The sequence below is a fragment of the Marmota marmota genome, unplaced genomic scaffold (assembly GCF_001458135.2).
Source record: "Marmota marmota marmota unplaced genomic scaffold, marMar, whole genome shotgun sequence".
Classification (NCBI taxonomy): domain Eukaryota; kingdom Metazoa; phylum Chordata; class Mammalia; order Rodentia; family Sciuridae; genus Marmota; species Marmota marmota.
The window spans coordinates 30,590,030-30,608,169 of NW_025999949.1; the positions used below are offsets into that span (position 1 = coordinate 30,590,030).

Here is an 18,140-nt window from a genome sequence, read left to right on the forward strand (position 1 = left end):
TGGTACTGTTAAATCCAAACATAAAATATGTTTATATCCCATTAAAGACAAATGGATTAAGAGCTCTAAGTAAAAAGTAGTGATTATCAGACTAGTTACCCAGACACATATACAAGATTACACATGTGGGCACACACACAAGTAAGATGCCCTTCTAGGCTGTTTATGAGAACACATTTTAAATGTAAATAACTAAACAGGGCCTTTGTTCACCGAGTTCCAAATGCAGGGCAAGGGCTATCAGACTGTGCCCTGTGGAGCCCCACGTCTGGACCACATGGGAAGTGCCTGGGTAGAGGAAGCTGGCTGGGCCCTTCTGGGTTCAGAGGTTCAGAAGCCCTCATGCACACATTTGCCAAAAGCCCGTAGTGATCCCAATGCTGACTAGAGCTGGAGGAGAGCAAGTGCGGTGGGAAAGGGGCCAGACGCCTTTAAGAAGAAAGCCCCCGGCACTATACAGAGAGGGCAAGTGGAGGCGTCCCCAGGACCTCCTCCAGGAGAGTGGCCTCAGCAGGGTGGAGGCCAAGCCTGCCTACCCTGAATGCAGACACTCCTTCTGGGCAGCTTCCTCAGGGCAACTCCTCCTAAAATAGTCCTGGAAACACCCATATCATCATTCGCATTTTCCAAAGGAGCCAGCTATTCAAAGGCAAAGGGACCCCAAAGGTCAACTAGTAAGTTTGTAGGTAGCAGCATCCAGATTTTGACCCCAGTCTGCCTAACTCCAAAGCCAATGACCCCAACAACTCTACAAAGTAAAACGGCATCAGTGTGTAAAGCAAATAAAGAGGAGAACTTAACACCTGGAAAAAATATTTAGTGTATTTTAAGCACAATTTAATCTCACCAAAAAGAATATGAACATGATCAGGCTGGTTTATACTTCTTGCTTCACTTCTTTTGGGAAACTGGAGTAATTTTCAAGAGACAGGGGAGGGAAAGAGGAGCCAACTTTCTCTGCTTGCCCACCAGGTACCATGTACTATATCATCTCCTCATAAAAATTATATTCCCTTTAATACCTCCAACTCCAGGAGATAGAGATCACCATCCGCACTTTTCAGATAATAAAACATATAGAAAGAAGTTAAATAAACACAGCCTGCAAGCAGCACAGCCAGGAACTGAACCTTATCTGGTTCTAAATCCTATGCTTTTCTAAGATCTCATTGCTCTGAGATTTTCAAATGCGAAACAGAATCTCACCAAAATTCTCACAGGCATTTTACCACTACCTCCATAGGATGAGATGAATGAGAACATATTTATACTCTGCTTTGATTTTGGGTAGTTTCTAGGATATCACTTTTACTTAAATGTTGCTGCTCTTAACTTAAAGTTATTGAATAGGTAAACATTCAATTCACATAGTTCAAAAATTATACACAGCTAGAAGGTCTTACGCAGACCTGTCTTCCATCTAGCCAGTTTCAACCTTCACCCGTTTTTTTCCTCTGCCCCACCCTCACCCCCCTCCCGGGTGCTGGGATGAACACTGACACAAATGTTTGTTTATTTATAAATTCTTGTAAAGCCTTTAAAGCAACATGAGTAATACAACACAGTTTTGCCCTTTTTAACCTTCCTTTTATGTACTTCATTATATATGATAAATGTCTTTGTATAAAGTAAGCACAGTGCTTTGGTACTCTTTTTTTAGTGTCTGCTAGCATACTAGCGTATGGACGCCCCGTTTCTATTTAGCCCTTACCCTAGCCTAGGCGTTTCTGTTGTTTCCATTGACTGGCCCTGCATAGTTATCATATCTATATATGCATAACTACACAGTTATGCATATGTAGATATATTTCTCAAATCTGCTACTTGTATCTGTAGAAGATAAATTCTTACAAGTGTCAATGCTAAGTCAGGCTATATGAATTTGCAATTTTGAGAGATTCTGCCAAACTGACCTCCACAGGGGCATGGCCATTTTCAGTTGTAGGCCATTTACAGAGCGATCAGCTATGTACGGAAAGAGCCGATTCCTCAAAGGTCTCATCAATAGAGGGTGCTCTCAAAGTTCTGAATGTTTGCCAATCCAAGTAAAAAATAAAATCTTAGTAAAAAGAAAAGTAAAACCGCACTATCAGTGAAGCTGGGTGTTTCATCATGTAGCCAAGAGCTATTTCCTTCTTGGTGACCTATGCTTTTCCCAACCTCTGCTTATACAAGACAACCATTCAAATCAGCAAGACACACAAGGGCAACACCACAGGAAAATAAGAATAATTCCAGCTGTTCAATACTTTCTTCTTGGCTTTTGAAAAGTATTATCTTAAAATACCATTCTCGGACTGATATCTAACAAGTATGCTAAAAGAAATCTAGCCATTTCCTGGAATGAATGAGCTAATCAATCAAGCTCCCAAGCAACCCCATGAGGGAGGCAGAGTGACCCAAACCAGCTAAAATGGCACCACCGTGAAGAAGCATTCTGTGTGGGCTGTGATACAAGCCAACCTAACATGCGTCTGTTTCTCTCCTTCCTGCCTCCCACCCCCCTCTCTTTGTACCTGCTCCCCAACCTCAATGTCTCTCATGACCAGAAAGAAAATAGCACACCTATTTTTTTCAGAATCAATAATTACAATCCAGCCACACAAGTGAATAGAAGATAAAATGAACCCTCAAATTTAGTTTGAAATGACATATACATGGTAGCAAAAAGAAGCATATCCTCTTTAATTGAAAAGACACAGCTTTACTTAAAGCAGGCACTTTTCACTTTTGTGCAAGGCGACTGTCACTGCATCAACCAGCTCTGTCACTGAGAACATTCCTCTCAACAGTCATGGGCCATGAGAGCCTAACAGAGAGAAGGTGAGAACTCCACAAGCAATGCCCCTCTATCGCCCACACCACCTTAGAGAACAGCTTGCAGACTCATTTATCAACAAGAAAGCAAGGAGTCGAACAGCTACACAGAAGGAAAAAGCCATTTCTCTTTAAAGATCCCTGGCTCAGCAGCAGTCCATCTTGCCCAATATCTTCTCTGGCCCTTCTCTAAGACTGAAAGTGTTAGCTCCACCCTAGGGAACGCATTTTAATTGCAGCTGCAAGAAGTTCCTGTTAACACCTTTACTGTTTATAAATTCCAGTGATTTAAGGGGCTTCATTCTGTGTTTCAAAGCCCTTTAGATTTTAGGATCACACAGAAATGCTTTCAGTCTGAACATGTCCAGTGCAGAGTTATTTCTAACAGAAGAACCAGAAACAACCAAAGTATCGAAATGAGGAGCATGGTTAACTGTGAGACTTACCCTTAAGCAGCCATTAAAAGCAGTTTCTAAATGTTTTTAGAAATGCCTGTGAGATGATGGTAAAATGGCAACATTACAATTAATAGTCCAGCCTTGTCTTTGGGAGATTACTCTACCTGACTCTGAGGTAAAGTATTCTTAGCAAACCTGCTGGACACTCAGCCAGCCACTTCCTCCAGCAGAGCTTTATCAGGATATCAAGCTGATGCTGTGATCTCCAGCAGAAAGAATCTGCATGCACTATATAACCTCAGCCACATCCAAAACCTGCATTTAAGAAGTCTATAAGGAAAGAAATCAAGAAACATTTTCAAAATCATCTTTAGTGAACATATAGAATGGAATCCTAATTAGAATAAGTTATACTCCATGTACATATGTCAAAATACACTCTACTGTCATGTATGCCTAAAAGAATAAAATAAACAGAAAACATGTCACAAACTATACATTACAAATTATATTTCTATATCTAGAAAAGCTAATTGGTTTCATCTTATAAACCAAGTAGAGTACATCAGTATCTAAGGATTCTGAGGCCAAAGAAACTTGATTTGTTAGTAATGTTTAACACTGTCATGGAATATGTATGCATGTTGTTATGATTTGAATCTGGAAAGCATCTCAAAGTCTCATGTGTTGAAGGCTTGGTCCCCAGTGTAGCAATATTCAGAGGTGAGGCTTTTGGGAAGTCCCTGGATCATGAGGGTTCCAGCCTCATCACTGAATTAACCCTCTGATGGCTTCATACTTTGAAAGGACTACTGGGAGGAGATGGAAACTGTGGGAGGTGGGACCTAATTGAAGGGAGTGGGTCCTTGGGCATGCCATTGGGGACTGTATTTTGTCCCCAGATCCTCCTCCCTCCCTCCCTCCCTCTCTGCTTCACCATGACATGAGCAGCTCTGCTCTATCACACCCATCTTGCCATGTTCTATCTCACCCCCAGCCCAGAGCAATGGGGTCAAGAGACAACGACCAAAACTTCCTAAACTGAGCCAAAGTACATCTATCCTCATTTAAGGTGATTTCTTCAGGTATTTCATTACAGTCATGAAGAGCTAACACAATACCATGTATTTCCTGACCTCGCTGAAAATGTTCTACGATAAAGTAGATGTGAAAGGAAAAAATGTGGAGGAATACCATTGGCAGAATAGTACCCCTCCAAAGACGTCTATGTCTTAATCCCTGAAACCTATGAACAGGGAGCCTTGCATGGCAAAGAGGAAGTAACACTGTGGGTGGAATACGGTTGTTAATCATCTATCTTAAGATGGGGACACTACCCTGGGAATGTGAGTGGGCCCAGTGTCATTACAGGGTCTTCGCCGTAGCAGAGACAAATTGGAGAAGACATGCTGAGACACGCTGTGTGGCTGGCTTGAAAGACAGAGGAAGGGGCCACACGCTGAGGAAGGCAAGTGGCCTGTAGAAGCAAGAGAGCAAGTGAATGCTCTACTCCTGGAGCAGCCAGAGGAAAACACAGCCAAAACCTTGCCTCCACCTTAGTGAGACGCTGGCGAGACTTCTAAGTTACAGGACTGTGCGATAGTAAGTGTGTACTGTCCTAGGCCACTAAACTGGTGGTAATTTATGATAGCAGCCAAAGAAAGCTAACATAGGGGTGGGAAGGAGAGAAGACAGGGAAAGAACAAGAGCCACTGTGTGGAATGAGGTGCTCCACATGGAGCAATTTCATTTTGTCATGTTAAACCTGATTAACTGGGAAACACCACCTACACCAACCAGCACAGGAAAGTTCCCTGACTTATAGGGTGAAGGGACCAAGGACGGCTTCAGTGTTCCTCACTCAGGCCTGAGTTTTCCCAGAATTGGCTCAGCCCTAGCAGCTCCAGGCCCAGTATACTGGACACCAACTGTGTGACAGCAGAAAAAAGTCATAACCACACATCAGTGAACTTAACTAAAACCATCTCCAAATCCTCCTCCTCTGCACGTGAACCAAAGGATCCACAATCTTGAAAAGAAAACAGTCAGGTTTTCATGGCAGAAACACTGCTTCAGCTGGGTCTGGTCAGGAAAGAGAAATGTCCACACTGAAAACCACGGCCTGGAAGCCAAGCCTGCCAATGCTCAGCAGCTGTGGCGGTAACTGACTCTGCTGGGTCCACATTCCCCATCTGTGTAGCAACGGCTGTCTGGGTTCTCTACTTTCTAGCTAATAACTTCACTAATCCAGAAAAGCTGGGGTCTCCCAAAGAAACACACCTTGGAGCTGTGAAATGTGAAATAAAACTCTTAATTTTCTTGTATACAAATTATGCATAACACTGAAGACCTTCCCCAATTTAGACACTGCAACACTCCCCCAGATGACACGTGAGTCCTTCCTAAGAACCCGTGTTCATTACAGATGTCAAAAGCAGCTACATAAGCAACAGGCTGCAATGGCCTTCCTGTTTCTAGTCCTCTCCCCCTTTCCGGGCACAAATAACTGAGAAGATGCAAGAAGAAGAGCACAGGACCACAGTGAGAGATGAAGACCAAAGCCAGCTCCTTCACTGCTGGGTTTTGAAAGCATATCATCCCTTCACCCTGAGCCACTTAACTTCTTCAACTCTAAAAGGAGAAAGCATGAGAATTCATGTTTCGCAGGTAGCTCTGAGCGTGGCATGGGCTTGCTGCTGGGAAAGGTCCTTGTCACTTCACAAGTGGTGAGCATGGGTGAGTCAATGTGACAATGGCCACTTCATATGAGGAGGCGTGTATGACAGAAAAGAATAAGGGTCACTAGTTGATTTCTGTTGTTCGGGTTCTTCTTTTCTCCAACAGGGTGATAGTACCTACATGGAGAAGATCTGAGTGGCTAGACATTTAGCTCCTAGCATAGTAGCAGCACATAAGAGATGCTCAATAAATGCAAACTGTGAGCGTGGTGACCCCCGGTCCCTTCCAGACCTTAGATTCTCTGGGATTTCACAGTAGACACCATTTCAAAAATCATGTTAGAGCAACTCATTTGCAGATCCTGATGAGGCCATGTCCCCCTGTGTAGACCACCAGAAGGAGCAGCAGCAGAAGTGACTTTAAGGGTGATGTTGCCCTAAGTGATGAGCAGACATTTTTAGAGAAGGAATTACTGGACCACAGTTCTGATGCTCAGTAATTGCACCGTGAGCAGTGACCACGTGGATACTGTGGCCTATATTAAGGAAATGTCATTTGGAGGTAATGAAAGAATACAGAAGGCAATCATCTCCGGAGTCCTGCCATATGCTGGTCAATGGAGGGCTATGCCTCTTGCTCTCAAACGTCCTGACAGCTGGGTCTCATCACACCTGTTTCACCAGGTGATACACTTACAATAGTAATTCAGATCTGAAGACACAAATATGTATCCCTAAAGCTGCACTCTCTCCTCTAAATCACTGGTTTTTGTTTTTATGGTAAAAATGAGTCTTGTCTTCTGTTTGCATCCTTTTACACACTTTTCCTTGTCTTGGAAGAGAGAAATGCCACAACTTCCAGAAAGAGAGCATGGAGGAAACCGAGGCATTCCTTGGACTCCGGGTGTGACAGCTAAGGGGCCTGAAAAGCAAAGGTGATGCCCAAAAGCAGTCATTTCCAGCCAGCACCTTCACCTCACCTCCCCACGTCCCCTTACCTTGAAGGAGGCATGCTGCTCCATGTGCCGCAGCAGCTGTGGCTTCTGGGCTGCCGTGTAGTCACACACTGTGCACTTGAACTGCTTCCCTGGAAAGAAGCGGAGGACAAGGTGAGGACCAGGCCGGCAGCCCCTACATGTGAATGAGGGCCAGGCATGGAACCGGGTACATGCAGGTGTCCCTTGCCAGGTGGGAGCCAGCATCTCAGGTGGGGACAGGAAGGAAGTGTACAGATGCAATGCAGGATGCTCAGTCTTCGACAGGTGGGACTGGAAAGGAGCCCGCCGCTGCAGAAGGAACAGCCAGGTCCACCAGGAACTTCCCAACCCCACATCGACACTCAGCAGGCTCCTAAAGAAAGAGCGGGGTGTGCCCAGCCACCTGGAGAGAGGGCAAAGAGGAGGAGGGGTACACATAGGTGAGAGCCAGAAGTCAAGAAAATGGAGCAGCTGGATCTTTCTCTGGAACCCTGACGTTGAGGTCTGCAGGAAGTCAAAAGCTGAGCCTGGGTTTGGGGGCTAGAATGTCAAGGGCCTGAGCATCTCACTCAGGAACTCAGATGGGATCCTGAGAATCAGAGGAAGCTGCAGAATGACATTCTTCAAGCAGCAAGCTTTGTGTCACAGAACTGCTAAAGCTGCTAGGAGTGTAAACAGCGTTGTTGGGGGAATGCTAGAAAGAAGACTACAGAGAGTATATAAAGCACCGCTCTCTCGGGAAGATTAACGTTTCAGCAATATTTAAATATTCAATAATGGGATGAACAGACCAACATGTAAAACAAATTAATGGATAAACAAGGCATACTAAATTATTTGTTCCTGATTAGTGTAAATAAAATCTCCATTTGCAACAATATAAATGCATGCAGCCAAACAGAAATATGTCCTACTTCCCATAGCAATAAACCGTTCACCATCAGCTTCCCAAGGCGCAAGCATCCTGGGAACACAACTATCTCCCTGCAGCATGCTCCCAGCAACACTGGCTCTTCTGAGCACTCTCCTCTTTGCCCTCTCAGGCCGGCTGTGTGGCTGTCTACAGCTGCAACCTCTGTGCTCTCCAGCTGCGCACCCCTGAATCCAACCAAAACTGTCTGCTGCCAGCAGCAGGCTGCAAACCTCATTCTCACCAAGGTAACCAGTGAGCTCCAGAGGGCCCAGCCCATGGTGGATTTTTCAGGCCTGACTGTAGAGGACAGCTCTACTGAGTGTGACTGCTGTCAGTCCATGCTCTGGAAATCTCTGGACCTATGACACTCCACCTCTCTGGGGCTCTGACAATTCATTCTGAGTATTTTTGAGGTGGTTCCTGTCCACTTTCTTTTACACCATGATGTTCCACAGTGTTCCAGCCACACAACTATTCTTTTCATTCAGCAAGCATCCTTGCATATGACTGTCCCCCACAGGTTTTTATAATCCTTTGATGCCAAAGTCTACACTACTCTGATCTCTTCCCCAAACCTTAAGTATCCAACTCTACTGGCTTGCTCCAAACGTCCTGAGGTAGACTTGTTATCTTCTTCACCAAACAGGCTCCACCTCCAGTCCTCCCAGTTCAGCACCCACATGACCACCAAGTCAGACACCTGGTGGCATTTTTCAGCATCGTTATGGCCTTAACTTTCACTGTATGTATTTATTTTTTTCAGCATCTGATTTCATGTCCTAACAACTCAACATGTCTTGTCTATTTCTGTTTCTATACCTTCACACTGGTTTGGATCCTCCTCATTCCTTTCCTAGACAATCGCAAGAGCCCCTAAGCTGGTGTCTTTGCCTTTGTGAGACCTTCCCATCGATCCACCATCCAGCCATCCACTGTCCATCATCCATCACACATACTTCCTTCCCACATAACCCAGCAACAGGCCCAAATGCAGAACAGCTCAAGTTCCAGAGCACAACACAGAAGGTCCTCCAGAATCAGAACTAACCCCCTCTTTCTGTGACCTCCTCTTGTGCCTGTCCCCTCTGTATATGAGCTTTGTTAACACAGCTACTTCACCTCTCATAACTATAGGCCTACCTCTGCGGTCTCGGACCCCTGAGATTTTGCTGACGTTTTCCATGGCTGGGATGCAGTCTTTCAGCATCAGGCCATTCTTTAACTCAAAACTCAATTTGAACAACATCTCTCTAGCAAAGACATTGTCTGGCCAAAAGCCAGCCCCTACACACCAGCCATATACCTCAGTCTAGGTCTCCTTATACAGCACTATAATCACCCAATTACAATTCAGGGGCTGCCATAAACTGCCCACAGGCAGGAACCATGTTTTACTCATCTTGGTGACCCCAGGACTTGTGTGCATGCAAGACTGGACATATCCATGCATTTTACTAAGCTAAACTGGGCAAGGAACAAAGAGGAAAGTTTGTACATCTTGCATGAATAAACACCCTTGATAAAAGCAGGGGGGAAAATTACAAAATCCAAATGGTATAAACATCGATACTATAATTGTAACTATCATTTCAGGTACAAATTAGACTTTACTGATTCTCCACGTCCAAAACGTGGGAAAATTTTGCACATGTAAAGCATACAAGTTATCATCAGAGAGCAACTAAAACCTTCTAATAAATACAGTGTCCTTTTTTTCTCACACATAAGGCCACACACTTCTACACATCATCAGTATAACCTCATTCACGCACACTTCCCTGATGATACATGAATCACCATGTAAATACACCATCCCTGTGCCAGGCAGCCTGAGGAAAGTGGTGTTTGGATCCTTCACCACCACAGTGAGTGGGGGAAAGCTGAAGAACCATTCTCAGAGGTGACAAATATTTTGTCACTCATAATCAAACACTCAGATCAAAGAGTAAAAGATCAAGTGCTAAAAAAGAAGACTGGAAATGCGTAAATGGAGTTGCCTCGCTCCAGATCAGGAGTCAGCCTGGCCAATATACGATTCTCCAAGCTCTGCAGCAGACAGGAAAGAAGAGTGCTCCTGAGAGGAGGAGACTCAACACTGCCAATGTTTTCAGCAACCCGCGACAGCCCTGATCAAACAGGCCTGGGAGAGCACTTGACATGATCTGCTGCTGCCTAATTAAAATAATGGAATGCAGGTTCATGACTAGTCATAAAGGAGAGATGACGTGAGATTATCAGGTTGCACTCTTATCAAGAGACTCCTGAGAATACAGGAAAGTGGACAGGAAAAACTAGCATTTACTAAGGCTGCAGTGACCTCAAAGGGCAACAGATGAATGTCACATGCCTGTGGATGCAAGTCACATAGCATCGCAGCAAAAGAAAATAATTATAGAAAAGAAACAGAGACTGATTTTTAAAAATCACTCACTTTTCACACATTGTACCTGGCTAGTTCTGCCTACTGACTTCCTGGGCACTGTGAACACTGCCAGCCCATGACACACACAGTCTAACTGTGCACCCAAGTCTGCGAATCAGAGAGCACCGCCCACCAATGGTGCTAATGGTTAAGGAACTAGGATCAAAAACCTGAACAATTTGCCGGGTCGCAAAGTGGTAGGTGGCAGAGACCAGATTTAAACCTTGGTCTATTTAACTGCAAAGACCCTGTTGACAGTCACACAGTCCTTTCAGCTAATGTTGGTGCCTTACAACTTCCCCAAGGCAAGAAACAATTTACACCAGTGTCACAGTTTGAATGTGAGGTATCCCCCACTCAAAGCTCCTGTTAATGCAGAAATGTTCTGAAGTAAAATGATTGCATACTGAGAGCTGTGACCTCATCAGTCCACAGTTGTTTGAATAGGTTAATTGGGCAGCAGCTGGAGGCAAGTGGGGCAGAGCTGGAGCAGGTGGGTCACTGGGGCTACCCTGGAAGGGCTCATCTTCCCTGGGCCCCTTTCCACAACCCCTCTGCTTCCTGGCTGCCTCGAGGGGAGCAGCTTTCCTCTGCCTCATCTTGGGCCTAGACCAGTGCAGCTGATTGCCTATGGAGTCCTTCAAAATCATGAGCCCAAACTAAATTTTCCCTCAAGTTGCTCCTGGTCATGGTAATAAAAAGTTGACCAAAAAACCAGCAACGGACACACTGGTGCCACTCACACAACAGTGGCTTGTTGCACAGAATGGCTGTCCATTCAAAGGGCCACCTGAGGGGTCAGTGGCAGGGGATGTAAGCGCTCTGTCTGGCTTTGTCCAGCTCACCCTGTATGACCCTGGGCTCATTCTTCTTTGCTACACAGAGATCTCATCAGAAAAAAGCGGGGAGTTAACACTGCCTGGTAGGAGGATGGCCATAGGCACGGATCCTGGACACCTGAAAAGCAGCCCCCGGAGTAAGGCCAGGTGTGTATAGGGGACCGAGCAGCAGTCCCTCCCCATGGTGGCCACCAGGGCCACTTGGCAGTGCCCAGTGCCTTTAACTCCCTTTCACATTCTTGGAGACAATCGGAAGACTCAGTTCTAATTAAGCCAGCCTAAAGCTCAAAGATGGAAACAGCAGGAGGCAATGCCTGTAAAGCCGGGAGCATGTAAGCAGCCAGGCTACCAAAGAGCTGAGGGAGGCTCATCTCCAGAGCAGAGCCCTCAGCTAGCCCTGCTGGAGGGCCCTGGAGGTGGACTCACTCCCGCTCCGCTCCCAGGCCCCTCCCAGGTCCCCCATGGTCTGCTGCTCTGCTCCCCAGGTCTTCACTGGAATGCCACCTTCCTTCCCACCGCATCCCCTCAGAGCCATCCTGATTAAAATGACAGCCCCATCCTCCCTTACTGAGACATTTCTACCATTTTTGACCTATATATTTTTATATTGAAACTGAATCATTTCACATTTTTACTTCATATCTCAATTTCTCTACATTTGAGATATTTTCCTATTTCCCTTGTAATACAGCATTTTTATTGATCTTATCATGTTTATCATCTGTCTCACTCACAGGAATTTTAGCTCATGACAGGTTTGTTTTCCTTGCTGGTCGGTGCTGCCCACAGCTATGCAGAGGCTGCGCATGGCCCCCAGCTGGTCTGGCTGGTGCCCTCACAAGGTGTGGGCACTGTGGGGCAAGGACTATGCACTTCTCCGGGAAGTAGGTGCGAAGGGTGAGGCAGGCTGGTGGACGTTACGGGAGGGGCCCCCATCATGAGTCTCCATGTTCTCCCTCCCACCACCAACACCGTGTTGGTGGGTGTCACTGGCCCTGCCCATCATCCGCCACTCTAGCCACAGATATCAGACCACAGTAGACAAATGAGCCAAGCTGCCCAGGTGCAGGAACTGTCCGGAGGTGAAGCCCACAGTCAGGAGCCAGTGGTCCTTTCACTCTGTGGATCAAACAAGAGGACAAGCCCGTCTGCAGGAGGGGTAAGGAGAGACGGTAGAGAGAGACAGAAAGGATGTCAAGAGGAAACAGGAGCAGAAAATGGGCAAGGTGGCAGTACGGATGGCCACCTGGATGGCTGTGCTCATTCCTAGCAAGCATCACTGAGTGGTCACTGTGTGCCAGGACCACACCTGCCCCTGGCAGATGAGAGGGGACAGGAGCACAAAGCCCTCGTCCTCATGGAGTTTATCACCTAAATGTGAAGCAGCAAGTGTGCCAACAAGTAACTCAGAATCCCCACCCATGACCAAGGGCACGGACTGGTGTGGAGGATGAGGGGACAGGGTGAGGTGTGCCCCCGGACAAGCTGGTCAGGGGCCCCGGAGAGGAAGGGATATTTAGCTGAAATGCACTGACAGGATGCAAGACAGGTTTGGGAAGCAGATGCCACAACATGAAGACCCGGAGTCCATAAGGCCACCAGGACCTTCACAGCATGTGCCTCCTGGCCACTCCAGCTCCTTAAGTAGCTTCTGCCAACCAGCCAAAAGAACTCCAGCAAGTACAGTGGCTGAAGCAGCCAGAGAAGAAAGATCACAGGGCATACAACTCAAGCAGACAGAAAAAGGCAAGACCAAGAGCTGCCTCGAGAGGCAATAAAATCAGAGTTAACCAATAGAAGAAGCTCCAGTGACAGAACAGAGCCACACAGCACGATGAACGCAGGCTACTGTGCTTGATGAACAGGAGTTCACCCAGCCTTTATACCACCTGCAGGACTTCAGAGTTCCAAATAAATACACGTTCTAACACGGTAAGACTAGATACCCAGAAAACTTAAAAAATCAAGTATTTTTAGTTACATGAGGTCTTAAAAATCAAAGTTTAAATGGGACACTTCCAGATCTCTGAAATGTGTTTTTGAAAAGTAAATTGGTGGTGCAACACACAGTTAACAAGTGCCAAAGCAGAACATCCACCTGCTCCTGGGAGTGGGTCCCAAGGAAAGAATCCAAAAGAAGGAAAAGTTAATATACAAAAAAGTCCCCTGCCCTCTAAGTTATACTAATGAGGGTATGGGGAGAAAACAACATTTTGTCCAAAAGTAAGGAGATGGTTTAAGTTACTCATGGACCACCACCTTAAAGCAACATTGTATGGAGCCTAAACTTGTGATTTACTGACTTATACAGCTAAAGGCTAGCTACAGTATTAACCTTAGGCGACAAGATTGATATTTAGCCCTCATCATAGTTGTATAGTCATTGCCTCTGAATGTGAATAAAGGATTGTAAAGGCTTGCTCACATGTTAGGTTTGCCTGTAGGATGGGTGCTTATGTCTACTGTCTGTGCTCTAATGCAACAGCATTCCAGATCATGAGCACCCATCTTGGCAGGCCAGGGTGTGCACCCGCACTGACCGCAGGCAATAAGACAGGTCTTTCAAGGCAATGGCTCCAGTGGTTCCGAACTTGAAGGTTCATGTGCTCGCTTGCTTGCAAGGGTTGGGCCTGTTTCCCAGGGCTTTGTCTGTCCGGCTTCTTGGCCTAACCATGAATGATGTCTGGGGTGGTCAGTCTTATTTGGTGAGGCAGGATCTAACTTTTGTAAGTGGTCACAAGTGACCCTAAGCCAAGTCTTGCCAGTCAGGAGGATAACACAAGCTGAGACACCCCTGTCTCGAGAAGCACTCCTGTGGAAAGCAGCCAGGCTCACTGAGGAAACAGTGCCCTGGCAAGAAAAAGTTGGTATGAGAACAAAGCTTTCTCAGTCTCTAACCACAGAATTAATCATCTCAGATGCTTGTGAAATCCATGTCATTTGACCCAGAGGCCCAGAGGATGTTAAAGTCCAATTCACAACAACTTAGACAAATCTCACAAACATAATGGTAAACGGAAGAAGCCAAGCCCCAAAGAACATACATCATATGGGTCAGTTTATGCAAAGTTCACAGAAAGGCAAGGCCCAGGGACGGTGCTAGCACTCAGAGCAGAATCCTCCAGAAAGGCAGGCGCTACTTTGCACAGGTTGGCAGTGTTCTGCTTCTTGTCCTAGGCTGTGGTCATCATTGGTCATACTATGTTGAGATGTACACGTATAAATCAGCACTTCTGTGTAGCACACGATATTTCCATTTTAAAAAGGTAAAAGTAAAGACAACACAACAGGCCACCTTCCCCCAGAAGGTGCTCAGAGACTGGCACCAAAATTCATCCAAGAAAGGAAAGATTTGTTGTGGAGTTAAAAGATAAAGTCTGAGGACTGCATGGCAGTGTAGATTACTCAGGCTGCTGTCGAAGGTGGAAAGAAAAAGAATACGCTCAGCATGACATAGCCTGTAGTTTTCAGTCAGGCATCCCTCTGAGTGTCCAGGTGGCTCAGGTGTCCACTGCAGGTGCTGCAGTTCCTGCTGAAATATGGCCTTCACCAGCAGCTCCAATCTCCCTCAAAAATGTGTGGCCCCCTCAAATGTGGGGCTGCTTCTCCTCTACTTCTGTTTTCTCTCAAAAAGACATGACCCATCTGTTCAAAGCCTCTGCTTTCAAGTTTTATTTTGGAAGCAGCCCCCTCCCTCATCTAACGTGAACTCCTCAGCCTTGTCCTGTACACGGCAAGCTGAGGAGCCTACCCAGCCTCGGACCTCCTAGGCACTGCCTGGGCTGGCAAGCAGAAACTGGCCAAATTTGAGTGTCTCCAGACAGCAAAAAGAGCACAGGATCCTGAGTCCCATCATCCTGCGCTCTGCCTCTTGCTTAGGTCTTACTCGGGGACAGTTATTCAGACTGCCCTCTGAGGACAGGGCTGAGAGGGATTCGGAGGTAGGAAGAGAGAAAGAAGGAATGGAAATACATATTATCCTGCACTGGGTTAGATAAAGAGAGGCACAACAGACCCAGGGGAACCAAGGTCATCCTGCCATGAGTTGTCGTGGACTGGCCACAACAGGGGCACTGTGGCAGGGGCCAGCAGAGCATCTGTTTCGCTTATGTCCAGGCTCCATCTGGATCATCTCCAAGTAGAAGCAAAACCCAAAAGAACCTGCATTAGCCTGGAACCCCAAAGTTGTACCCACATGGGACAGACAATGCTGAGTCCCCATTTTCTGCTCCTGAAAATAAAGGCAATCACTCCTTGCTTCCAGGACTGAGGTGGCCCCCACCTTGTGGCAACAGCAGGTCCAACAGGCAACCTGTTGTTTCCTTTGTTTTTTACACAACCTCACCTGATCCATGAGCTTCCATGAAGCCGATCCCAGCTGTTCAGTTACTTTATAAATAGAGTCCTAAGCAGAAATAAGGAGGAATGGAATGGGAGAAAAATCTTCACCGGTCACCTTTGGCTTGTGGCATTAGAATTCCATCAGAACAAAGAGATGGTGATGGAAAATCCCTTCTGATTGAGGCCACTTGTTTGAAATGACTATTAAATCAACCATCACTGCAAAAGCAAACTTTATGTAAACCTCAAACTTGAAGGGGCACTAAACTACTTAGAGGAAGAATTACCATAAATTCAAACTGTTATTAGTAATAACAACTAGAGGCATAAAAGTGAGAGTGCCTCCTATAACTGTTTATCCAGGCTTACTGAAAAAGGTAGTATTTTGCATAAGTAAATTTCCAGCAGTTTTCAGAAAACTTACTACACTTTTTTTTTTTTAATGAAACTGACATTTACCCTTTTTCAACAGTGGTATTCTTTGAGTATTGTCTATTGTCTAGTGTCTTCCTGAAGACAGACATCTGAATGAGGAGAACTTTGATCTTTCTTTGATGATATGGATTCATTGCTGCTGACATCCCCTCTTGACGTGTACAGTTTAGAGCTGCTGGGCATGTGAGGACCGTGGCCTCCGGAACCAAGGCCAGGCAGCTGGGCTCCAGCTCCCCCTTAGTGCTAGCCCATCCCAGGTGGTAGGCAGATAATGCCCCACAGCAGCACACCGACATCCAGGCCCTAATCCCTGGAACCCAGACATGCTACTTCACACAGAAATCAAGTTGAAGATCTTGAACTGGGAGAGGATCCCAGATTGGCCAGGTAGGCCCACTGAAATCACAAAGGGAAGCAGGAGGGTCCAGGTCAAGGAGATGAAGCAGGGGCAGGAGGGGTTGGGGGGCTCTAAGCCAAAGTGTATAGACAGCTCTAGATGCTACAAAGGATGAAGAAAGAGATGGCCCTGGGGGTCTCCAGAAGGAAGATCACCCCCGACCCCAAATCAGACACCTGGTCTTTGGACTGCTGATCAACGTTTGTGTTCTAAGCCACTGCATTTGGGGGGATCTGTTCAGCAGTCACAGGAACACATTGGCAACAGGGCTGAGGAAGCACCTGTTCCAGGCTGTCCTGGCAGGAGGCCTTCCAACAGGGCCCGCCTCCTGAATCTACTGGTCTACCCAGCATGCAGAGGTTCACCACCTAGTGTGAAGGAAGCACCCGGAGGAGACCCAAGGAGCAACTTGCTATGGGTGCTTTGAAAACACAACTAGAGTGTCCCAGCATCTGTGTAACTTGTGCAATGGCGAGTCAGAACAGCAATAGCTATGGCAATAAAAATACAATTTCAGAAGTCTCTGTACTTCAGGAGCCAAACCTCAAGCAACTGCAGACTCTGCCTGATAATTCTCTGTGATTAGTACATCAGTTTTTATACGAGGAGGAATGGATCTGCATGAGACTTGGCACAGAGCCAGGTAGGAGAACAGGGAGGAGGAGGCGCCAGGGCTGGCTTAAAGTGACAGACACTGAGTTCACATCTGCACCCAAGACCCCTCCACCCGAGCAAGTCTGAGGTAACCACGTCTTGCTCGATGGTTCACTGTAAATCAGCCTGAGCTATCTGCCCATCAAGCTTGCACAGTGCGTTTTATAGTATGGGTGCAATTATTTCCAATTGGTCAGAAAAAACTGTCAAAGAGAGTGCAAGTGGACCCACACAGAAGGAACCTATAAAATGGGACCCTGAAATCAGCCCCACTGCCCCCACCATCACAAAGACACAAGCCCATGGAGACGAGCCACAGAAACCCACAGTGTTTCATCCAGCAGCCCCAATCACAGCCCAGCCTTAGCCCTCTGCTGAGGTGAGCGGGAGGAAGGATGGGGACAAGGGTGCTGCAGAGAGACCGTCTCACCAAAGCAGGCTGGTTGCTCAGGAACCATTTGCTTCCTGCTTCTTGAGACAGATTTTTAGAAGTGGCCACGGGATAAGTGGGGCTACTTTACCCCAGAGTAATTTGGCTTTTTAAGGGACAGGAAAGGGAGGGGGTAAAATCTCCACACTTATTCTTCCTAGACTACTTCAACATGTAGCCATGGTATATTTTATTATGAATTGAAGATGTGAAGGCAAACAATATGCTTCCTCCACTCAGACCTGATTTCTTTTCTCAACTCTTCGCTTGTCTAATTATTACATATCATAAGAGTGCTTAAAACCTGGGTGACTCTTCTTTGTGAATTTTACCAGGAAACTTCTTAACTACAGTGTATGAGGAAAGGTTGGACTGGAGGAAGTGGAGACCCAAAGGATTCAGCCCTCAACTTCAAAAGCTTTTCACTGCATGATTAGAGAATTCTCGTTTGATCATGTGATACCAAGCGCTGCACAATTCAGCTCCCTCGGTGGCCGTGGGTGGGCAAAATCACGTGTGAACCCCCAGACTACGTCATGTGTAAGCCTTTTTAAAGTCAAAAAGGGAAAATGTGTTACAACATAATTTTTGCATTAAATCCTTGCACACTGTTAGCATACATGCAAAGTATTTGATCAGGCCCTTTACAGATCCATTTCTCTCTATAAATATTGCCTGGCAAACCTTTTAAGTGAAACCTTCACCCAGAATGGCCTTCCTAAGGTACAGTAATAAGCTCCTTTGGGAAACAGAAATGCAATAAACAGGGATACATCACTTTAAATAAGCCACTAAATGTGAAAAATTAAGATTTGCAAGTAGGTAGAGGAGAGGTAATT

At 46.2% G+C, this 18,140-nt stretch overlaps 1 protein-coding gene across 8 annotated transcripts in view; it reads right to left on the reverse strand.

Moving 5' to 3' along the window:
- Zfat (zinc finger and AT-hook domain containing) overlaps positions 1 to 18,140 on the reverse strand; it is a 179,049-nt gene that overhangs the window by 66,135 nt on the left and 94,774 nt on the right. For 7 of the 8 annotated variants that reach the window (XM_048802174.1, XM_015486509.2, XM_048802169.1 and 4 more), the window contains one exon: positions 6,892 to 6,980. The exons of the other annotated variant lie outside the window; for it this stretch is intronic. In XM_048802174.1, coding sequence (XP_048658131.1) covers positions 6,892 to 6,980 — 89 coding nt within the window. The remainder of the gene's footprint in view (positions 1 to 6,891; positions 6,981 to 18,140) is intronic. 8 annotated transcript variants of the gene reach the window in all.